The 24,866-nt window shown below is 46.9% G+C and overlaps 2 protein-coding genes across 3 annotated transcripts in view; one reads left to right on the plus strand and one right to left on the minus strand.

Moving 5' to 3' along the window:
• Window positions 1–24,866, plus strand: part of PTRHD1 (peptidyl-tRNA hydrolase domain containing 1) — a 385,343-nt gene that overhangs the window by 59,119 nt on the left and 301,358 nt on the right. The gene's annotated exons all lie outside the window — the stretch shown is intronic.
• EFR3B (EFR3 homolog B) overlaps window positions 1–24,866 on the minus strand; it is a 114,668-nt gene that overhangs the window by 46,751 nt on the left and 43,051 nt on the right. Inside the window, exons 2-4 of one of the 2 annotated variants that reach the window (XM_050753633.1) lie at window positions 19,288–19,364; window positions 17,571–17,698; window positions 6,915–7,065 (exon numbers count right to left, since the gene is read on the minus strand). In XM_050753633.1, the coding sequence (XP_050609590.1) occupies window positions 6,915–7,065; window positions 17,571–17,698; window positions 19,288–19,364 (356 nt within the window). Of the gene's footprint in view, window positions 1–6,914; window positions 7,066–17,570; window positions 17,699–19,287; window positions 19,365–24,866 lie in introns of those variants that run through there. The other variant, XM_050753634.1, reaches the window with a different exon arrangement.

The raw sequence follows: 24,866 nt of genomic DNA on the forward strand, positions 1-24,866 counted from the left end.
GGGAGGGGGCAGAAAGAATGGATCCAGGGAGGCTCTGGAGGGGCTGGGGACCCTTTGGAGAGGAACAAGATGGGCATAGGAAGTGGAAGAAGCGCCCTGGGACAGCCCCCATTTCCTGAGTGGGAGAAGAAGGCAAAGGCAATTTGAGACTGAAGAAGCTGATTTCGGAGGGGAGTTTAGGGGGCAATGGAAGGTTTGTAAGGACCACTTGGAGGACGTGAGAGGAAGCTGCTTGAAAGCCCAGTAAACTCCTAATGCACATATGCGTAGAGGCCCCAACCCACAGGCCGTGTGGTTTTCTGAGGTGGGGGCATTAGGGTAGGGGGAACAGGATGCTGCACAGCCTGAGCCACAAGGAGGGACGTCTCCAGGATCCCCATAACCCTGGCCTGCTGCAGGGGAGCCGCTCTCCCCCTCACCTGCTGGGTGACTCGCTTTGCACCAGCCTCCGAGTGGGCTTGGTTTGAGGTTGTGGCACAGTAAAAGCATAAATGCCTGTGTGCCATTGACTCTGGGTTACTCAGAGTCCAACATTTTAAAAATTGAGGTAAAATTCACATATCATAAAATTAGCCATTTTAAAGCACCCAATTCAGCGGCATTTAAGTCATTCACAATGTTTTGCAACCAAAACATTTTCCTCAACCCAAAAGGAAATCCTATATCCATTCAGCAGTCCCTCTCCATTCCTCTCTCCCCCTTCACCTGGCAAACACACGTCTACTTCCTGTCTCTACGGATTTACCTAATTGAATATCTCATGTAAGTGGGATGATAAATATGTGACCTTTTGGTTGTTTCTACCTTTCAGCTCTTGTGAATAGTGTTGCTATGAACAATTGTGTACAACTATTTGAGAACCTGTTGTTAATTATTTTGGGTATATACCCGGCGGAATTGCTGGGCCATATAATTCCATATGTTTAACTTTTTGAGGAAGCACCAAACTATTTTCCATAGGTGCTGCACCATTTTACATTTCTACCAGCAGTGCATTGAGGGTTCCGGTTTCCACACATCCTTGCCAACATTTGCCATCTTTTGTGTGTGGGACTGTGTTTTTAATCGCCATCTTAGTGGGTGTGAAGTGGTGTCTTGTTGCGGTTTTGATTTGTATTTCCTTAATGATTAGTGATGTTAAGCATCTTTTCATGTGCTTCTTGCCATTTGTATATCTTTTTTTGGGAAAATGTCTATGAGAGTTCTTTGTCCATTTTTAATTGTTTTTTTTGTTGTTGTTGTTGTTAAGTCTTAATAATTATTTGTATATTCTGGTTATTGAACCCTTATTAAATATATGATTGGTAAATATTTTCTCCCATTCTGTGGGTTATCTTTTTACTGTCTTGATTGTGTCCTTTGGTGCCTATAAGTTTTAATTTCTTTTTTTTGAGACAAAGTCTCACTTTGTCATCCAGGCTGGAGTGCAGTGGAGTGATCTTGGCTCACTGCAACCTTTGCCTCCTCGGTTCAAGCAATTCTCTCACCTCAGCCTCCCAAGTAGCTGGGATTATAGGCATGCACCACCACACCTCAGCTGAATTTTGTATTTTTAGTAGAGATGGCGTTTCATAATGTTGGCCAGGCTGGTCTGGAACTCTTGACCTCAAGTGATCCACCCATCCTGGCCTCCCAAAGTGCTGGGATTATAAGTGTAAGCCACTGTGCCCAGACAAAGTTTTAAATTTTGATGAAGTCCAATTTATCTATGTTGTTTCTATAGTTGCTTTTGCTTTTGATATTATATCTAAGAATCCATTGCCAAGTCCAAGACCATAAAGACTTATCCCTATAGTTTCTTCTAAGAGTCTTATAGTTTTAGCTCTTACATTTAAGGCTTTGATCTATTTTGAGTTAATTTTTGTGTGTGGTGTGAGATAGAAGTGAAAGTATAAACTTTCAATCTATGAATCTTCATAATATTTTACCATTTGTATACACTAGGCTAATATATTAGATTGTTTATGTAGAGGATCTCGGCATCATCAGATTTAATATTTTTAGTTTATCATTAGTAAGTGCCCTTAAAAAGTCAGGACATGTAGTGATTAACACTGTCCCCAAGACATGCATCTGCACCCATCATGCAATGAGGCAGGTGTGCAGAAGTGAATTCCCAGCGAGTAAGGAGCTTAGCTGGCCCTGCCTCCCCACCTTCTCCTGGCTTTTCCAGTCCCTCATCATGATCCAAAGCCCAGGTATTCTCATTAAGGGCTGGAAATCATCATTTAAATTTTCGCTGGGCACGGTGGCTCACACCTGTAATCCCAGCACTTTGGGAGGCAGAGGCAGGTGGATCACTTGAGGTCAGGAGTTTGAGAAGAGCCTGGCCAACATGGTGAAACCCCGTCTCTACTAAAAATACAAAAATTAGCCGGGCATGGTGGCAGGTGCCTGTAATCCCAGCTACTTGGGAGGCTGAGGCAGGAGAATCGCTTGAACCCAGGAGGCGGAGGTTGCAGCGAGCCAAGATCACACCACTGCACTCCTGACTGGGCAACAGAGGGAGACCCTGTCTCAAAAAAAAAAAAAAAAAAAGCATCACTTACATTTTTTAAATTGTACTTTACTGGATGTAATGTACAGGAGTGGTATTAGCAAATTTGGATTTTGTGACAAGTCTCTGGACAACTTCATCCTTGGGGTGATCAAGCACAAGCTGTATGAATATCTACCTGGGATGAGGGAAGCAAGGGAGGGACATGGAGGGGGAGAGAAGAAAGAATAAAAGAAGGAAAGGAGGGAAGGAATCCTACACAGGCTTAAGACTAGAATGGGTCAGTGGTTCCCAGACCTAAATGGCATCATATGGGAAGCAAAAATATACAGACTCCCAGGTCTCCTCTCCAGAGATGCGGGTCTGGTTGAGCCCTGGGAATCGGTAGGTTTCCAAAGCTCATTGGTCTGAGCTGGGAACCTTGAAGGGCATATGGTTTCCGAAGAGACACTCTACAGAGGGGAGATTTGTGCTATGCCGATTCAGGGAGCAAAACCAGGTCTGAGGGAAAAGCTACAGGGAGGAAGAGTGGGCTCAGGTTAAGTTTTTTTCTTGGCTTCTCACCCACAAGGCCAGGGGCTGCCTTGTGCTAGACTAAGTCTGGTCATGGGGGGCATCTGCACAGAGGCTGGGTGCCACGCTTTGGAATCTAGGGCTCAGTGAGGGGCTTTTGACCTTGCCACCCCTCAGATTCTAGGGAGAATATTAATACATGCACAGGGGCCAAAAGAATCACTGTCTAAAGCCAGCACTCTAGCTGTGTGAGCACAGACAAACCATCTCACTTCTTGGGATCCCATCTCTACACTGAGAAATCCAACAAAATGAGGGGTTAGATGAGCTTGATTCATTTTGCTTTCTTTTCCTTTTCTCCTTCTTTCTCTCCTTCCCTTTCTTTTGATTTCCTGGCAGCAAAACCTTTTATCCAAATAAAATGCTGCAAACTTCCATACAAACAATGAAAAGGTCTGGGCGTGGTAGCTCACACCTGTAATCTCAGCACTTTGGGAGGCCAAGGCAGGTGGATCACTTGAGGTCAGGAGTTTGAGACCAGCCTGGCCAACACAGCAAAACCCTGTCTCTACCAAAAATACAAACATTAACTGGAGCCAGACGCTGTAGCTCACGCCTGTAATCCCAGCACTTTGGGAGGCCGAGGCGGGCGGATCACTTGACATCAGGAGTTTGAGACCAGCCTGGCCAACATGGTGAAACCCTATCTCTACTAAAAATTAGTTGGGCATGGTGGCCGGTGCCTGTAGCTCCAGCTACTTGGAAGGCTTTGGCAGGAGAATCACTTGAATCCAGGAGACAGAGGTTGCAGTGAGCCGAGATCGTGCCACTGCATTCCAGCCTGGGCAACAGAGCGAGACTCCATCTCAGAAAAGAAAAAGAAAATTAGCTGGGCATGTGGCCAGCTAATCCTAGCTACTGGAGAGGCTGAAGTAGGAGAATCACTTGAACCTCGGAGGTAGAGGTTTCAGTGAGCTGAGGTCATGCCAGTGCACTCCAGCCTGGGCAACAGAGCGAGACTCCATCTCAGAAAAGAAAAACAAAATTAGCTGGGCATTTGGCCAGCTAATCCTAGCTACTGGAGAGGCTGAAGTAGGAGAATCACTTGAACCTCAGAGGTAGAGGTTGCAGTGAGCCGAGGTCACGCCAGTGCACTCCAGCCTGGGTGACAGAGCGAGGCTCTGCCTCAGTAAAACAAAATACAAACAAACAAACAAAACCCCAGAGGTGGCTACTGGATGAAGTAGCAGTAAAGGGCTTAGAGACTCTGTTCCTCCTCCCTCAGTTCCCCTTTCCCCCGACAAAGCCCTGAATCCCTGTGAAGACCTGTTTGGAACTCCTGGGCTAGACTCTAAGATAATGTCACACACTAGCACGTTGGCAGGTCTAAAATGATGAGGAGCAAAAGAACACTCTTCTCAGGAAGGTTCAAGAAGGTCTGGGCTCGGAGAGCCGGAAAGAGCATCAGACAGGGACAGCAAGAGAAAAGGCTGCCTTCCAAGTTGCACTCTGGAGCTACTGCAAATATTTGACTTAACTCACTGACAAGAGCTTGTCCTTATATCATCATCATTGTCTGCAATACAGCAATCATTAGTCAACTTGCTCTGGCTGATGCGATGATTCACTGCGATGGGGAATTTGCAGGACACTGAATTTTCCAGGCCGTAGCCAACAAAACACCTACCCTGGGCTAGGATTTCCTGTGGGCAAAGCTAGAGCTGGCGGCCACCTGCTTCCAGTGGCCCCCACAGATGCATGGTGGCTGGTTCATTTTCCATTCAGATGTTCTCTGGAGTTATCTTAAACAGGACAACTAAAACAGTATCTGAAGCCGTTGCCAGGGCAACTTGACAAAGGACTTTCCCCTCAGCTATAATATGTGTAATGTGTCGAAGGCAGCTGGCTCCCAGGGAGAGGAAAGAGAAGGGAATCTGTATAGGTTGCCACTCTTGGTCCTTGGAAGGAAAGCTGGAAGACTCTCTTCTGGTTAAATCAACTTATATAGAACAGGAAAGCAGCTCTCACCCATGCCATAAAAATTCAGGCTGGGGGCAGGGCGTGGTGGCTTACGCCTGTAATCCCAGCACTTTGGGAGGCTGAGGTGGGTGAATCACTTGAGCCCAGGAGTTTGAGACCAGCCTGGACAACATGGCGCATGTGCCACCACACCTGGCTAATACTTGTGTTTTTACAAGAGACAGGGTTTCTGTATTTTTAGTAGAGATGGGGTTTTGCCGACATCGTGCCACTGCACTCCAGCACTTTGGGAGGCTGGGGTGGGTGGATCAGTTAAGGTCAGGCGTTCAAGACCAGCCTGGCCAACATGGCAAAACCCCCATCTCTACTAAAAACATAAAAAAAAGAAAAAGAAAAATTAGCTGAGTGTGGTAGCTCGCACCTGTAGTCCCAGCTACTCAGGAGGCTGAGGCAGGAGAATCACTTGAACCCAGGAGGCAGAGGTTGCAGTGAGCCAAGATTGTGCCACTGCACTCCAGCCTGGGTGACAGAAAGAGGCTCAGTCTAAAAATATAAAATAAAATAAAAAAATAAAAATTCAGGTTGGGAGGCTAAGGGGCAAACCTTAAACTTTTGTGATATCTGCAGATAGATAAAGGCTTCACTTCAGATCTGTAAAATAGTCATATCTAAGCTGCATGAAGACCTGGAGCTTAAAGTATGTCCTGAAGGGGAAGGAATGAGAAAGATGGCAAGATATTAAAGACAACCAGGGTGTGGGAGTATGTTTAAATGCACACATGAAGCAGGGAGTTTCTGACATATCTGATAGCTCTTCTCTAACAATATCATACTCTCCCACGACCGCAGCCACTTCCACTGAGACCAGCATTAGCTTGGAGGACTAACAGAGACCAAGCTGAACCTGCTCATGGTACTGATGAAAAGACTGAGGCCTATAAAAGGTAACCTCCTCGACGCTTCACAGTGAGGAAAGGGCAAAACTAAGCCAGAAGCCCTGTGTCCTGCTTCCCCGTGGTCTTTCCACTGATCTGGTACCTTTGTCCTGGGGACATCACTTTGCTCTATCTTTGAAAGAGGCATAACCTGGATAGCTTTCAAGATATGCCCCCATAGAGTGCTGAGTGGTGGGGGCCCTGGGCTCTTCCTGCCCTCCAAAGAAATTCTCTGTTTCCATCGATTTTTATATCCATTTGGGGCCCCACTTAAAATTATTTGAGGGGAAAAAATTCTATTAGTAAAAAGTTTGGAGATCATCAATCTAGCGCTAAACACATTAGATGGAGATAATGGTTGCACAACTTTGTGAATACACTAAAACCACATTTTTGTTGTTGTTGTTGTTTGTTTTTTGAGATGGAGTCTCTGTTGCCCAGGTTGGAGGGCAGTGGCGCGATCTCGACTCACTGCAGTCTCTGCTTCTGGGTTCAAGTGATTTTCCTGCCTCAGCCTCCCAAGTAGCTGGGATCGGATTACAGGTGTGCACCATGACACCCAGCTAATTTTTTTTTTTTTTTGTATTTTTAGTAGAGATGGGGGTTTTGCCATGTTGGTCAGGCTGGTCTCAAACTCCTTACCTCAAGTGATCCACCTGCCTTGGCCTCCCAAAGTGCTGGTATTACAGGTGTGAGCCACTGCGCCCGGCCACCACAGGGTTTAAAATAGGATGCTTGAAAGTGGTGAATTTTATTTTTAAAAATTATTTTATTATATATCTATATAAATTATATACTTGTTTAAATTAAAAAATGAAAGGGCCCTTTGTTCACACAAAGGGAGACCCTAAAACAAGCAGTGTGTCACACTTAGGGTTGGGAACCAAATAGAAACAGAACATGACAGTGACGACCCCAAGGTCTCCCTCTCCCCTGCCAATCCCCGGGATGCAGCTGGGAGACCTGGAGCCCCCTGGGCCGCTCCTTACCGAGTTGGTGCCGAGGATCTGCAGGTTGGGCTTCTCCGACTCCAGCAGCTTGGCCACCATCTTGAGGAAGCTCTCCACGAAGAGGTTGATGCTCTGGCAGTGGCAGGCCATGAGCAGCTGGTCCAAAGCCTCCATGGCAATGCACACGTACCTGGGAAGGGCAGCACACGCCGTCACCGGCTGTGGCCCTGCCACCCCATGGCCCGACCGGGGCATGAAAGGTGTCAGTGCAGTGACCTGGGCAATGCAGCATCTGGGTTATGAGGCTCCCCCACAGGGTGCCAACGTCTGGATAGCCTTTCCAACAAGTGTCTGCTCCAGCCCAGAACTGAGTCAGAATGAATCAGGGCTGGAAGGAAGCCTAGGGACCAACTCATCCAGCCCCTCATTTTACAGATTAAGAACAGGAGGACAGATGAGATAGAGCATTTCATGAGTCAACACAAAGAGCAAGATTGATGCTCCCAATAGCAAACTCTAAGTCTAAACTCTGTGAGGTTGGAGAATTATCCAATCGAAGTCAAGAAGTGTTTATTGAGTGCCCACTGTGGAAAGGCTCTGTCCTAGACAGTGCAGGGGGCATAAGGATGAAGAAGGCAGTCCTTCAACTTAACGAGCTGAGATAAATACACAGATATTCCTTTAAAGGGAAAATAAATCCTACAAGAAAATCATGCATGATGTCCCATGAGGTTTCCAAGGATGGAGAGAGATGGCTCGAGTGGGGAAGAAGTCAAGATCTTTATGAAGAATCTAAGACAGGCCTGAGGACCAGCTTTATGGAATAGAAAATTTGTAGGTGTTGTGTCTGGAAGCCTCAGAAGTTCCATGATAAAGTACTATGCAAGCAATATGGTTAGCAGCATTACTATGTTTGGATGATACTCCCTACCTAGGGAATAAGACAGACAAAATGGACACAGAATAAACTTTTTTCTCATGAGGAATGTTCCCTATGTCAACTCAGTCTTTAAACTACTTAAACAATTCCTCTGAAGTCTAAAGACTGAGTGAACAACGTCAGAAACCAGGAATACGCAACATCCAATGGCAAAGAGCCAAGTCCTCTCACTAGATGACTGACAACTAGTATGGTTTGGCTCCACGTCCCCACCTGAATCTCACCTTGAATTGTAGTAATCCCCACGTGTTGAGGGGGGCACCAAGTGGAGAGAATTGAATCATGGGGGCGGTTTTCCCCATACTGTTCTTGTGATAGTGAGTGTGTTCTCATGAGATCTGATGGTTTTATAAGGGGCTTCCTCTTTGCTCGGCTCTCATTCTCTCCCCTGCCGCCATGTGAAGAGGTGACATCTGCCATGATTGTAAGTTTCCTGAGGCCTCCCCAGCCCTCCAGAACTGTGTGTGTCAATTAAAACTCTTTATAAATTACCCAGTCTTGGGTGTTTCTTTATAGCAGCCTGAGAATGGACTAATGTAACGAAATAAAATGTCAGCCTAAAGCCTAATATCCTCTACTCTCTATTCACAATTCTACTCTCAGAAGAAGCAAAAAAGAGGGACATGCCATCTCCTACCTCCAGCTCCTCAACCCCTGAAAATAACAGTCTCATTTGTTATTCTTGCTGTTCTCTCCTCTGTGCTAAATATACCCAAGCTCTCCCAAACTAGCCTTCACAGGACAACCCCCAATTATCTTAGTCGTCTTCTTCAATGCTTCTCATAAATCCCAAGAAAAATGCCAAGAATCAAATTCCTAATGAGAAGGAGAATGGCACCTCTAAGCTCAAACTCCATATTTGTTCCAAGAGTGTCACATAACTAGTAATGTCTACATCATAAAACATACATCCTTCACTTACAAAGCATTTGCATTCTAAAGAAAGAGAGGTTTTGTTTTTTGTTTTTGCTTTTGTTTTGTTTTGTTTTGAACTTCTAACAAGGAAGCTGCTGCAAACCTTTCAGAAATTATTCTGGTTAAAACCTTTACATTTTTGGAGTTAAATTTCCCAGGCAGAATGCTAGATGTCTCCCCTAAAATATGTCCCTTTGCCTTTCCCTAGAAATTCAGAATTTTAGCTGTGCATGTGGCTGTTCACTTGGGACTCCATTTCCCAGTCTCTCTTGCTATGAGGTGAGACCACATGACTAAAACACTGCCATTAAAATGAGGGGAAGTGGCCAGGGTATGGTGGCTCACACCTGGAATCCCAACACTTTGGGAAGCTGAGGTGGGTAGACTGCTTGAGCCAGGGGTTCAAGAGAGCCTGGGCAACATGGCGAGACCCCTTCTTTACGATAAATACAAAAATTAGCCAGGCGTGGTGGTGTATGCCTGTAATCCCAGCTACTCAAAGGCTGAAGTGGGAGGATCACTTGAGCCTGAGAGGTCGAGGCTGCAGTGAGCCATGATTAAGCCACTGCACTCCAGCCTGGGGGACAGGGTGAGATCCTGTCTCAAAAATAAACAAACAAATTAATTAATTAATTAAGAGAAAGTGATGTGAACAACATCAGCATCTGTTGATTATAAGACACGATTGCCCTCTGTGTCCTCTCTCTCTCCCTCTTCCTACCAGCTGGGAAGTGGAAACAACTGGAGACCCAGAGAGGAAAGCCATGTGTTGAAGATCTCTGAATGACCTCATGGAGCAGAGCCCACTGGCCCACTCCAGACTGATGTGAGAGAGAGGAAAAGCACTTCCATATTGCTGGAGCCACTGTCTTTTGAGTTTCTTTATACTCTAAATAGCACAGGCACCTAATAATCAGGTTTGGGAGTGCTTTAGAAACCGGATGGCACCAATAAAGGTGAATTCTGAGCAATCCAAAGCAAACCAAATGACTGGCCTCATTGGAAAGGGAAGCAAGAGCTAGAAATGTTTCCTATCCTGCTAAATGGGAGACCATTGCAAGGCTTCATGAACTCAGAGTTTGGGCTCATGTGCCCATTACAGGATGGTGATCCTTCTACTTGTAATGTCAAATCATGTGGAATAGAAAAGTACCTCCTGATACAAAGAAAATACAGGGGAGGTAAAGTAAGCAGAAAACTGTAAAGCCTACTTGAGGTGCCCAGGAATCAGGTTGATGTTCCCTAAGTCAAAATAAAGTAGCAAAAGGCCTCTCCTGCAAGATCGCAGCAAAGCTGCCACCACAGGACTTTAAAATGTTAAAGGTGCCTGAAACTCTAAAGTCAGGTTCACATGCTATAAATGTAATAAAGGATGAATTAAAAGATTCGTTCTTCTTTATGTCTTGACCCAAATCATATCCATCATTGAATGTTAGGCAGATATTTAAAAACAAAAAATTTCTTTTTTTTTGAGACGGAGTTTTGCTCTTGCTGCTTAGGCTGCAGTGCAATGGCACAATCTTGGCTCACTGAAACCTCTGCCTCCCAGGTTCAAACGATTCTCCTGCCTTAGCCTCCTAGGTAGCTGGGATTACAGGTGCCCACCACCATGCCTGGCTAATTTTTTTGTGTTTTTTGTAGAGATGGGGTTTCACCATGTTGGCCAGGCTGGTCTTTAACTCCTGACCTCAGATGATCCTCCCGCCTCGGCCTCCCAAAGTGCTGGGATTACAGGTGTGAGCCACCGCACCTGGCCTATTTAAAAATTCTTGATTAGCTAGTCTTTGTCTTTTTTTTTTTTTTTTTTAACAAAGTTTGGGTGAACAAAAAGCATAGGGAGAATGACAATAGGACAATTTCAGGAGCTGTTTCAAGGCTACAACACAAGGCTCCACAATACCTCCTGGGACAGCTACCCAGTTTCAGATATTGCAGTCAGACTGCCTCATACTTAAGCTAGCTTTGCAAATTCAAACATAAAAAAAAAAAATTAACAGCAGTCATGACTTCTAAATTTTTAAAAAGACATCAGCTACTTCTTACGTACCCTTGAGCTAACTTCTATACCAAGCAACCAGAAAATAAAACAGCCTTTAAATGCTGAAATGTTCTTTTCCACTTTTACAAAATGTTTATTTCTTTTATCTAGAATAGCTGAGTCAACTATTATTAAATGATTCTTTAATGATATTAAATAAAAGTATTATTGAATAGTTTTCTGGGTCCACTCACAAAGGGATCAAGGCATGCTCTATCCACAGAGTGTTTTTCAAATACAAAGGCAGCCTTGGCTCTTTGAGCTCCTCTGGTGAGCGGGAGCCACGCCTACCATTCCTCCTTGCTCCCGGGACAGCCATTCCTGGCTCTGCAGCCTCACCCTTCAGAGGCCATCACAATCACCATCCAGGAAACCTGCCGTGCCTTGCAGACCCAGTCCCAGTATGTTTCAGGTCCACTGTGTAGAGACTCAATTCTGCACAGGGTTGGGGAAGCAGACTGGGCTGGAGCCCTTCCAAAGGGGACAGGCTTTCCCTGCAGAGAGACCTGGACACCTTCAGGCAGCCAAGCATGGCGGGTAGGAAATGAGGGCAGTCAGCTTGGGAATCTCTTCCCTTATGAATCATCCCAGCATCCTTCTGTATGAAGGGATCTGCGGCATTTCACCATTATTACGGTGTTTAAATGACGTAAAGGAAGGGGTGGGGTTGGGCAAGAGAAGAAACTCAAGGCCTCGCGAGCCCCAGGGCTTAGATTACTGCTTTTCCTCTTCCTGCAAAAAATTCCAGAAATTCCTGATATGGAAAAACCATCTGCTATGAAAATAAATAAATAAATAAATAAATAAATTGGCTACTTACCAACAGTGGAAAGTGGAAAATTTCCATTTTGGTAGAAGGCAAAAATTATGGTAGAAGTGAAACTGAAAAGTAAAGGAGTACAAGGCCCAGTTCTCTGAACACATGATCCTTTGTTCCTCATCTCTGATCCAATAGTAAGGATGGAATGTTTATAATTATGAACTGGAGCTTTTCAAAGCATCTTAGATAATTCGAAGTCAATGGGACCTTGGAAGCCCCGAGTCCAATGCTCTCCGTGTTTGTGCTATTTTATTGTAAACGTCTCAAGTGTGTCTAATCTGTTACACACTCAAAAGGAACAGAACCTGGGATCCCCAGGTCAGAAGGTTACTACCAGCAGAGATCTGATCTGGGGTGGGTGTCCTTGAAGGGGTCCAAAGTCAAAACAGGTCTGAGAATCTGAACTGGCCTAAGAAAGGAGGAGTGGGGAGTAAAGTCTGGGAACCAGGGTTAGTTGGCGAGGAAAGGCAGATCCAGGGTCAGGGATTAGGGTCAGCAGGCAGGATGAGCTTTAGTAGGGCCAGACATTGCGCAAGAATTGCTCAAGAGCAGTGGCCTGGACAAAGAACCTCTTGTTCCAGGTGGTTTGAGTGCATTTGGTCAGCCCACTCCTAGACAGAACCTTCTGGGTTTTAGGAGTCCGGAAGTAGGGAGAGAGGGCTGACCTCAGCTAAGGAAGGGAGGGATGACCCTCCTCATCTAGTAAGGGTCTGCGGTATCCCTATCTCAAGGTCAGCCATCCTCCAACCAGGTTCAGGGTCCTCCTGGTGAATGTGTATCTCTTAGGAGTGCCTCCAGGTCAGCTCCAGGGGCAGGGTCCTCAGATTAGAGAAGCCCAACCCTCTGGCGTGGCCATCTCCATCCACCAGGGCTTGGTCCTGGCTGGGTGAGAGCTCCAGGCACTGGCGATCCTGACGGTGTCTCATATGGCATTCTGTATCTGTCAATGCTCAGGGGTCACTGTCGACTGAGTGAGTCTTACCCAGCACTGCTGTTCCCTCCCCTGCTCTCCCTTAGTTTCTAGGGGATGTGCTGACATTGGAGTTGAACTGGAAGGGAAATGTAAAGAGAAGGGAAAATAGAAGGACTGCTCGGTTTTCGCTGCTCTGCACATCACTGCCCATCATACTGCATGCCCATGAACAATGCCTTGAAATGCACATCTCATCCTCTCTCTGTTCACATTTGGCTGCCCACCACCATCCCTATGCTAAACACCTATGAGCCAGAGTCCACACACAACTGAAATGGGGTGACAATGTGGGGAGGCAGTGGGGCAGATGAGGGTGGTTCTGCCCCTGGGTCCAGCATCCAAGGTTCATGTCCGTATGGTCAAACGCCAAATACAGACACCTGCATCACGGCAGGAAGACACAGCCCCTCACCCTGTCTGCATGAGAATATTTTACTCTTCCAAAGCTGCCATCAGTGATGAGGAAGATAATGATGATGTATGTGGCATTGGGTACAAAAAGACGGGGAGGGCAAAGAGAGACAGAATAAGAGATCAAATCTAACAGATTTTTCTTCTCCAAATGTTTATGAACAAAGCCCTCAGTGAGGCCTTCAGTTTTTAAATACTTAGAGGCTACAATGGCTATTTTTAACAGAATGGTACTAAATTTGAATTGCAGTTGTAAGGGCAGCAGAATGATTCTAAGTGGCTCTGCTGGCTCTAGGACATTTTTTACTGAGAGAACCATCACTGAAGAGAGAGCCGGTGAAATTAGTATTAAGTGTTTAATGTTAGAGCTAGCATATTAGTTTTAGGTTCAACCTAGGATAAAGTCATTTTTACTTGCTTGAGTATAATTTACAATATGTCAAGGCCCTTAATATAATCAGCATGTACGGTAGATTTGCTCTTATTCAGGATGTAACCTCATTTTATTATATAAAATGATTACAGAAACATATTGATTTGGATCCTGCCTTTTACACCAAGGGTGGCTTGATTTAAGATTCGCTGGCGAGGCCTGTGCTTTCTAGACTTCTCCACCCCATCAGCACCATGCACATTTCACTGTAGTTCAAGACTGGCTCTGTCTTCTCCTGCCAGGAGGAAGGGGCCTTGGATGGCAGTGGGGCTGATGGGCAGCTGCAGGGGGAGGCCCATCAAAGAGATCAAAGTGAGGGAGAGCACCAGAAAGACCCACAGAGCCAGCCGGGTGGTCAGCCAGTCCATGTGGAGTGGGTCTACAGCAGGTGTGGCGGGGGTGGTGGGCTTGGCTGGGTTACAGGCAGGTTGTGGAAGACCCCAGAAGTCAAGCTGAGGATGCTGGATTTTTTTCTCAAAGAGCTAGGAAAGCACAGCTTGGGGTCTGCGTGTTGAAGATCATACATAGCAGTATTAACCCGGAAGGACAAGAGCAGGATGGGGAGCAGGGAGACTATGTCCAAGGCTACTGCCATCATCTGAATGAAAAGAGAAGAGCCTGGACCAGGAGAAAGGCTAGAGTCGATGAAAGTAGAGGATGGCTATAAAAGACTCCGTGGAGGCCGGGTGTGGTGGCTCGCATCTGTAATCCCAGCACTTTGGGAGGCTGAAGCAGGTGGATCACGAGGTCAGGAGTTTGAGACCAGCCTAACCAACATGGTGCAACACCGTCTCTACTAAAAACACAAAAATTAGCCGGGCATGGTGGCACGAACCTGTAGTCCCAGCTATTCAGGAGGCTGAGGCAGGAGAATCGCTTGAACCCAGGAGGCAGAGGTTGCAGTGAGCCAAGATCAAGCCAATGCACTCCAGCCTGGGCGACAGAGTGAGACTCCATCTCAAAAAAAAAAAAAAAAAAAAAAAAGACTCAGTGGAGAATGGAACCAACAGGACTGAGAACCACGGCCTGAATCCTGAATCCACCCAACCCTCAGCCCCATGAGCAACGCCACCAGGAATATCTGAGCGTTCTCCTGACATTCAGTCTCTGAATTGTGGCATGATGTCTGGGCAGCAACACAATGTGCCCTGCAATTCATGTTTTTTATTGTAGAAGTAACACATCCACATAAAGAATATTTAGGAAAAACGTAGAAAAAATAGATACAAAACAAAACAAACCAAAAATCCCCAGTCACACTGTTCATAAAATGAATACTCCTAACATATTGGTATGTTCTTTGTTGTTGTTGTTGTTATTGTTGAGATAGGGGCTTGCTCTGTCACCCAGGCTGGAGTGCAGTGGTGTGATCTCAGCTCACTGCAAACTCTGCCTCCTGGGTTCAAGCGATTATCCCATCTTAGCCTCCTGAGTAGCTGGGACTATAAGTACATGCCCCCATACCCAGCTCATTTTTGTATTTTTGATAGAGATGAGGTTTCACCATATTGACCAGGCTGGTCTTGAATTCCTGACCTCAAGTGATCCACCCGCCTCAGCCCTCCAAAAGTGCTGGGACTACAGGCATGAGCCACCGCACCTGGCCAGTATGTTCGTTTTTACTATATTTTCTAGCCATTTAGATTTGTTGTTGTTGTTGTTGTTGATTTTTTAACTTGATTGCAGATACTGTCTACATAATTATGGATTCTGGTTTTCATTTACTTAAAGCATTTTCCAAATTATATGGAAAGCATCTTTATAAACACCAATTTTATTGACTAGATAACATTTTATCAAATGACACACACCATGATTCACTGAACTATTCTCCTCCGGCTGGACATTTCATTTCCACTTTTTCATTTTTATAAATAACAAGATAACGAACATCTCTGTGTGTGAAGGTAGACTGTATTTAAGATTGATTCCTTGGGGCCTGGCACAGTAGCTCATGCCTGTAATCCCAACACTTTGGGAGGCCGAGGCGGGAGGATTGCTTGAGCCTGGGAGTTCCAGACCAGCCTGGGCAACATGGTAAAACCCGATTTCTACAAAAATGAGCCGGGCATAGTAGCATTCGCCTGTGGTCCCAGCTATGTGGGAGGCTGAGGTGGGAGGATGGCTTGAGCCCAGGAGGCTGAGGTTGCAGTGAGCCAAGATCATGCCACTGCACTCCAGTCTGGGTGACACAGCAAGACCTTGTCTCAAAAAAAAAAAAAAAAAAGGATTCTTTGGGATCAACAAATAGAAATGGAATTACTGAGTCAAAGGGCCTAAGTGTTTTTAAAGCTCTTGACACATTATTTCAAAATTACTTTCTAGAGAGTTTCAACCAATTTGTACTCTTTCTAGAAAAGAATGAAAATGCCTCCCATTTTGCCATCTATTGCTTAATACTGGTAATTATATTTCCTTTGTGATGAATTTAATAAGTTAGCATCTTAGTATTTCATTATGCACCTTTGATCACAAGTCTGTTGGATGTCATCCCACATGTGTGGCAAGCTCTCTCTCCTTTCCTGTAAGTCGCTTGTCTGTGGCCCTTGCCTCAAATCTCTTAGTGTCTCAGTTTCTCCACTCCACCCACTATTTGGTATGAGCTACTAATATATAAGTTTGAATCCTTTGTCTTAATTTTTTTTTTTTTTTTTTTTTGAGACGGAGTCTTGCTCTGTCACCCAGGCTGGAGTGCAGTGGCCGGATCTCAGCTCACTGCAAGCTCCGCCTCCCGGGTTCACGCCATTCTCCTGCCTCAGCCTCCCGAGTAGCTGGGACTACAGGCGCCCGCCACCTCGCCCGGCTAGTTTTTTGTATTTTTCAGTAGAGACGGGGTTTCACCATGTTAGCCAGGATGGTCTCGATCTTCTGACCTCGTGATCCGCCCGTCTCGGCCTCCCAAAGTGCTGGGATTACAGGCTTGAGCCACTGCGCCCGGCCTGTCTTAATTTTCAAATATACTTTTTTGTTGTTTGTCTCTTAAACTTTGAGTGTTTCTTTTTTCTTTTCTTTCTTTTTTATTTTTTGAGACAGAGTCTCTATCTGTCGCCCAGGCTAAAGTGCAGTGGCGCACACACAGCTCACGGCAGCCTTGACCTCCAGGCTCAAGCCATCCTCCCATCTCAGCTTTCCGAGTAGCTGGGACTACAGGTGCATACCACCACGCCCAGCTCATTTTTGTTTATTTTTTGTAGAGATGGGCAGTATGTTGCCCAGGCTGGTTTTGAACTCCTGGACTCAGTGATCCTCCCCCCTCGGCCTCCCAAAGTGCTGGGATTATAGGCGTGAGCCACCGTGCCTGGTCTGAGTGTTTCTTTATTGACATCAAAATATTTAAATTTTTCAACAGTTAAGTCTATTGATCAGTCACTTGCTTTAAGAGTTCTTCTCTCTTTACACATAGAAAGCCCTTCTCTTTCAGAAGGTTGATAAATATTTCACCTAAGTGTATTTTTAATGGACAAATTGCCCTTAACTCTGTCTTCTTATTAGAATGTAGATGACTCCTCCTTAGTTTTCAGGACAGTAAGTGGGATAAGGTAGGATAGGTTGGATGAGGATGGTGGTGCAATCATAGCCTCAATTTTTATTAAGGCCCCAGACTGTATGAGGGCTTCTGTATGGAAACACAAGAGAGAATGGATGCTGGAAGAGGTGCTGTAGGAAGCCAACACCTTCTTCTTCCCAAACCTCGGCAGCAGCATCACCTGCCTTTGGAAGATCACATGGGATACACTCCTTAGCCCCAGTCCCCAGTTTTCTTGGTCTGTTTGATAATCTATTTCTTTTTTTTTTTTTCTTTTTTTGAGACAAAGCCTTACTCTGAGAGTCACCCAGGTTGGAATGCAGTGGCACAATCATGGTTCCCTGCAGCCTCGACCTTCTGAGCTCAAGTGATCCTTCTGCCTCAGCCTCCCAAGTAGCTGGCACTACAGGTGTGCACCACCACACCTGGCTAATTTTTAATTTTTTTGTAGAGATGGAATCTCGCTATGTTGCCCAGGCTAGTCTTGAACTTAGTGATCCTCCCACCTTGACCTCCCGAAGTGCTGGGATTACAGGTGTGAGCCACTCTGCCTGGCCATCATTTTCTTAAAAGGACCCTATATTTAGCCTAACAATATAGTTCCTGACATTCTCCCTCTCTCCCTTCCAAACTACTTACCCATATCGATGGCGACCCACGTCACGGATGAGCCTCTCAGAGAGGTAGGCGCCAATACGATCAAGCTTTTCTGGAGCTGAGAGGGCATAGAAGGTCAGCTTCTCCATGTTGGTCTTCACCAGCCCATCCTGCAGGAGAAAACAACTTGTGCTCACTACGGCTAGACGAGTTCGAGTCTAGAGAAAAATAATCATTCGACTGAATCAGCATTTACAGAGTGCCCTTTATGGATGTGCCGGGCCACATGTGGGTTTCAGTGACAGGCAGATGATTAAAACATAGTTTTAGTTATAGGCTCACGCCTACAATCCCAGCACTTTGGGAGGCTGAGGTGGGCAGATCATGAGTTTGAGACCAGCCTGGCCAACATGGTGAAACCCTGTCTTTACTAAAAATATGAAAATCAGCCAGGCATGGTGGCGAGTGCCTGTAATCTCAGCTACTCAGGAGGCTGAGGCAGGAGAATTGCTTGAACCCGGGGAGTGGAGGTTACAGTGAGCTGAGATCGCGCCATTGCATTCTAGCCTGGGCGACAGAGCGAGACTCCACCTCAGAGGTGGGGAGAAAAAGAATAGCAAGTGATACAAATGTATAAAATGTATATATGTGTGTGCATGTGTATGGATATATATACATGAATGCATATGTGTATGTGCGTATGGGGGTGTATATATATATACACCGTGTGTGTATGTGTCTAGGTATGGATGATACAGCGTCATTAAAAGCCATCCAAGCCGGGCGCGGTGGCTCACGCCTGTAATCCCAGCACTTTGGGAGCCTAAGGCAGGCGGATCACAAGGTCACGAGATCGAGACCATCCTGGCCAACATGGTGAAATCCCATCTCTACTTAAAGTACAAAAAATTAGCTGGGCATGGTGACACGTGCCTGTAATCCCAGCTACTTTGGAGGCTGAGGCAGGAGAATCTCTTAAACCAGGGAGTCAGAGATTGCAGTGAGCCAAGATCGTGCTACTGCACTCCAGCCTGGTGACAGAGCAAGACTCCTTCCCCCCAAAAAACAAACAAACAAACAAACAAAAAACACCCCAAATTAAAACATGTTGGAGAGCCGGCACCAAGGCACACACAGGACGAAGGCAGCTCTGCAGCTCTTAGGGAACTCTACAGAGGATGCTCCCATCAAGACAGGCCATTGGTTCCCAGAGAGCAAGTCAAGTACATCAGATCCCAATGTTTCCCAGACCATAACTCACAAAGCAGCCTGACGGGTGGAGAGGTGGCTTGGAGGCCAGGCCCTGTGTGTGTACGCCCCTAGACACCTAGCAGACACAGAGGGTGGCAGCCAGGGGGAAAGACCTGGGCTCCTGAGCCCAACCCAAGACAGGGGAGTCCTCACACTGAGCAGCAGGGAGCTACGATCACTCAGAGTTAGCAGCTCCAGGGGCAATCACGCAGAGACATGCAGGAGAAAGATGTCTGGGTTGGACAGTGATGGCCACAAGCATACCGAGATGCACTTTCAGCTGCCTTCCGTGGATCCAAATGCCCTCATCCTTCATGTCCCTAGCAGCCTCTCACCACTGCCCAGGTGGTGTGGCCCAGGTTCCAGTTTCTCTGGGAAGGCTCAGCGCCTGGGGACCCTGAGAGGGCCTGCCTTCCCCCCCGGCAGGAGGCCTGGCTTCCAAGCTGCCCCCGTCAGAGGCCCTGCCTGGACCGTGAGAGCCACGACGCCTGCCAGAGACGTGACCCACCTCGGGATCCTCAGGGAAGATGTTGTCAACCAGCCTTTTGTACCTGGGGCGTAGGGCACCGCAGCAGCCACACACACCTGGAATGAGAACAGGAAAAACTGTGAGCAAAGCCTCCTGGTCAGGTCCAGAAAAGCTGGGAGCCAGGGCCAGGGCGGCCTGTGAGGAAACAAACCAAGGCTGGAAACAGGCCCCTTCCTTGGAGGGCTCGGGACCTTGTCCTCTCAGAGTTGGCATCTCTCATTGTCCCCCGTCCCCACATTCTAAGACATCTGCCATGTGCCATTCTGGCATCTTCATATCTTTTGCTTGGGGGTTGGGCACAGTGTCAAATGCAAGGCCAGGCCACAGGGAGCATTTTCAGGGGTGAGGCTTCGTGGGTGGGAACTTACATAAAGGTCAGGTGCTGTGCCCACCTACTGTGCTGTTACACACACACACACAGACACACACACAGACACACACACACACACACACGTTTCCGGGACAGGAATATGAAAGTGCCTTCTGCAGCTCAAGAATCTAACAGAGCATCCTGGGAAGATGGACACAGGTTTGGGGGACAGGTGTTCTTTCCTATCTGCCCCCTCGTTTGCTCCTAACTTTCTTTATTCTCTGCTCTTCAGTCACCCTCTATTGTCCTATCTCCTGGAGCCATTTCCATTATAGAAAGTTATGTGCAACTATGATAAATTGACATCATTATCAATGATTCACATTTGACGATGCATCTTTAACGCAGTGTGACGGTGGAATTTGAAAACTGCGGCCTTTTAGAGTTGGGCAGGGCCTTGAGGGCCATCCAGTTTGTGGTTCTCAAATGCCGGACCCCAGTGAGGTTTGCACCAATCTGTAGCAACATGAAAAATCTGACAACCCTGTGGTATATTTGTGTAAAGCTAAATTTACTCCATTGAGAAGACTGAAGTGACCTCCTCCTTCATGTTTTGCTGCTGTGAAGTGATGGTGTTAGGAAACCAGTGATAAAAACAAACCCGCAAAATTAGAAGTTGGCAACTCTAGGTCTCACCATAAAAAGTTTCAATTAGTAAAGGAATAATAGCCATTGCGCTTCTTCAGTCAACCTCCAAATCCACCCAGCTCCACCCCTCACTGAGGGGGCGGGCGTGGAGGAGGAGAGAGGAGGACTTCAGGGAGGGGCCTGGGGGCCTGGGAAAGTCCACCTCCTCCCTCCCCCGCAGTAAGCACCCCTTCATTCTGCCAATTACAGATGAATTCTATCTGTACAAGCACACCACTTGAAATGCAAATACGCCCTGGGAAGATTAAGCCTACAGATCATTCAGAAAAGAATGTGTACCTTCATTGGGAATTACTTTAATCACAAAAGAGGTTTACACAGGGCAGAGAAAATGTTCTTTGGGAGTTTTGATTGGGAGGGGGTGGGGTGGGTGCCACTCAGGAGGAAAGAGCAGCAGTTTCCGCTCTGGGGTGATTTGGGTTTGGGGATGGGCACGTCCTTGGAGTAGCCATGGGGCACCAAGAGGATGGCAAGAGCCCAGGGGCAGATAACTTATTTGTGATCCCCTCCACCACCCTCAGCCTCCGCCCACCCCAGCATGGAAGGGACCAGGCTTAGCCTCCTTGCCCGACCTCATTCCTGGCATCTCCTCACCCCTCCCTGCCCCTGCCTGAGAAAAGGTGTTAGGGTTCTGGGTGGTTGGCATCCAGGGTTATTTCTTGTGATGGGACAGCTCCCCGGGGCCCAGTCCCCCTTCTCGGGCCTGGAAGCCCAGGGTTTAAACCTGCAGCTGCCCAGTCTTCTGCCTGGCGCAGTTGCCAGGATGCGTCTTTCCAAGGTGCCCAGGTAGCACATGCTCCACGCTTTCCCAGCAGCCTCCCTTGTCACAGTCCCTAAACCAGGAACACTGGCCCTTTGCATTTTCAAGGGGTGAGGAAATAGGAACATGGGGAAGTTAGGACTAAAAAAATTGTAGTGTTAGTTCCTCCCTTGAAACTTTCTGAAGGGCCTGTGAGCCAAGGCCTGCACTGGACAGAGGCCAAGCTCACAGCTTCTAGAACCCAGGCTTGTCAAGGAGAAAGCTCAATACCATCCTGGGTTCTCACAAGAGAAACTTCCACATAGCGCCCCAAGGGGGCTGTGGGGTTGTCAGTGCAGCTAGTCCAGCTGGACAGGGTTCCCTGAGGCATCAGGCCAGGACAGTCCTGGTCTGGGGACAGCAACTCTGTTCTTCTCAAATGAAAACCAGATAGGCTGCTGCCTCCTGCTCTCTTATATTCCAGAAGGGGAGCTCCTCAGGCCCCTCCTTGCTACATCCTTCCTCTCTGGTCCACAGGCCCTCCAGGGAAGGCACCTTTTCCAGCACAGAGGCCTCCAGGAGCTGCCACCACACAGGGCCCATGGTGGGAACCAGTCCCAGGGCCCTTCTGGACCAGTAGAGAGGAGGTAAGAAGGCCTAAAGAACAAGAGGGGAAGGTGAGGTCTTCCCGGCTTACTCCCCAACACCTCCTTCTTGTCTTTCCTTTCTTCCTAACCTCGTCAGACCCTCTGAGGGTAGGGGCTAGGGAGGCAGTGTGGCCAACAGCATGGGCTCTCAGGTCACATCCTGGCACTGCCACTTCCTAAACTGTGACTTGGAGCAAGTAACAACATTGTCTGTGCATGGGTGTCCTATCTCTATAACAGGGCTAGGGCTATCCCACAGGGCTGGTAGGAGTCCAGAGCCAGTCCAGGGCTACAAAGCACTTACAGCAGGGCCAGGACTGTCAGGCCTCAGGAAGGTTCTGGAAGCTGCCCACCCCTTTCTGCTTTCCCCCAGGCCCAGTGCCATTGAGCCCTTCCATCCATGCCAGCTGGTCCATGCAGGCTTGGTACATCTTAGCAGGGCTATCCCATTGACCACTTGCTTGGCCACAGTGACCAAGGCCCATCCAAAGGCGTAAGAAGTGAGAATCACAGTACACCCCTTCAGAATACTGTGGGTCTGAAACACGTGCCACTTCCCCAAGGCAGCCCTGTGCACTTGCAAGTAATGATACCTTGACCCCAACCTGCATTCCTGTCTGGCCACCTTCCCAAAGCCAGAACCTCAGCACCAACTCTACAAACCCCAATGCAAAGGTGACACAACATGAGGTCACACAACAGAATGGAGTCACAAACAAGAGGCATGCTGCAGAGAATCCATGGGACTTGCCACTGGAAGGCCACTAGTGGAGTGGCTGCTGTATGGTAGGGGAAGAGGAGGTGAACCTTAAGGGACTGACGAGTGCATGAGGAAGCTACAGCAATCAAGGCAGCGTGCTTCTAGCGAAAGAACTGACAGGTGGATCAGTTGGACATCCACATGCAAAAAAATGAATGTAGACACAGCCCTTACACCCTGCACAGAAGCTTACTCAAAATGGATCATTCACCTGAATGTCAAACACAAAGCTATCAAACTTCTTGAAGATAACATAGGAAAAAGCCTAGATGACCTTTGCTTTCTCCGATGACTTCTTAGATAAAAAACCAAGGGCACAATCCATGACAGAAAGAACTGATAAAATGGAATTCATGAAGATTAAAAATTCCTGCTCTTTGGCTGGGTGTGGTGGCTCAAGCCTGTAATTCCAGCACTTTGGGAGGCGGATGTAGGTGGATCACTTGAGGTCAGGAGTTCGAGACCAGCCTGGCCAACACGGTGAAACCCCATCTCTACTAAAAATACAAAAACTAGCTGGGCGTGGTGGTGGGCGCCTGTAGTCCCAGCTACTTGGGAGGCTGAGGCAGGAGAATCACTTGAACCCGGGAGACGGAGGTGGCAGTGAGCTGAGATCACGCCACTGCACTCCAGCCTGGGCAACAGAGCGAGACTCCATCTCAAAAAAAAAAAAAAAAATTCCTGTTCTTCAAAAGGTGCTATCAAGATAATAAAAAGTCATAGACTGGGAGAAAGTATTTGTAGAAGACAGCTAATAAAGAATGTGTGTGTGTGTGTGTGTGTGGTCTTCAAAACATAAGGAACTCTGGACATGGTTTGGCTGTGTCTCTACCCAAATCTCATCTTGTAGTTCCCATAATCCCCACGTGTCATGGGAGGGACCTGGGGGGAGGTAATTTAATCATGGGGACAGTTACCCTCATGCTATTCTTGTGATAGTGAGTGAGTTCTCGTGAGATCTGATGGTTTTATGAGGGGCTTTTCCCCGCTTCACTCTGCACTTCTCCTTGCTGCTGCCATGTGAAGAAGGACGTGTTTGCTTCCCCTTCTGCCATAATTGTAAGTTTCCTGAGGCCTCCCCAGCCATGCTGAACTGTGAGTCAATTAAAGCTCTTTCCTTTATAAATTACCCAGTCTCAGGTATGTCTTCCTTAACAGCATGAGAATGGACTAATACAAACACTTAAAACTAAACAATAAGAAAATAACCCAATTAAAAATGGGACCAGGCAGGGTGGCTCATGCCTGTAATCTCAGCACTTTGGGAGGCTGAGGCAGGCGGATCACTTGAGGTCAGGAGTTCGAGACCAGCCTGGCCAACATGGCAAAACCCTGTCTCTACTAAAGATACAAAAATTAGCCAGGTGTGGTGGTGTACACCTGTAATCCCAGCTACTCGGGAGGCTGAGGTAGCAGAATCACTTGAACCCAGGAGGCAGAGGTTGCAGTGAGCCAAGATCACGTCATTGCACTCCAGCCTGGGAGACAGAGCAAGACTCTGTCTCAATCAATCAATCCATCCATCCGTCAATGGCCTGAAACCTTAATAGACATCACACCAAAGGAGATATGCAGATGGCAAATAAGCCTATGAAAAGATGCTCCATATCATATATCATCCAGGAAATGTAAATTAGAACAATGAGATACCACTCCACACCTATTAGAATGGCCCAGATCCAGAACACTGACAACAGTGCATGCTGGCAGGGATGTGGAGCAGCAGGAACCCTCATTCATTGCTGGTGGGAATGCAAACTGGTACAGCCACTTTGGAAGACAGTTTGGCAGCTTCCTACAAAATTAAATAAACTCCATACGATCCAGCAATCGCACCCCTTGGTATTTACCCAAAGGAAATGAAAACTATGTCTACACAAAAACCTGCACATGGATGTTTACCGCAGCTTTATTTAGAATTGCCAAAACTTGGAAGCAACCAAGATGTCCTGCAGTGGGTGAATAAACTGTGGTACATCCAGACAATGGAATATTATCTAGCACTAAAAAGAAATGAGCTATCAAGCCATGAAAAGACATGGAGGAAACTTAAATGTATATTACTAAGGGAAAGAAGCCAATCTGAAAAAGCTACATACTGTATACTCTAAAAAATAGAGTCTTCAAAGAAAAAAGAAAAAGTACATGGGGTAGGAGAGCAGATGATCTGGAGAGCAGAGCCACAGTCCCCAAACTGTGTTCCATGAAACACTAGCTGTGTGATGCTAACAAGCATTTCCCAGAAAAAGGCTCCAAGGACAAATAAATATATGAAGCCAGGCATACTAAATCCCCCTATACCAGATTCGTAGCACAAATAAATATATTCTGAAAAGTCAACAGCCACCAGCACCCTCCTTTTGGCCAAGTGCAGTGACTCATGCCTGTAATCCC

The sequence above is a fragment of the Macaca thibetana genome, chromosome 13, assembly GCF_024542745.1.
Source record: "Macaca thibetana thibetana isolate TM-01 chromosome 13, ASM2454274v1, whole genome shotgun sequence".
Lineage (NCBI taxonomy): Eukaryota > Metazoa > Chordata > Mammalia > Primates > Cercopithecidae > Macaca > Macaca thibetana.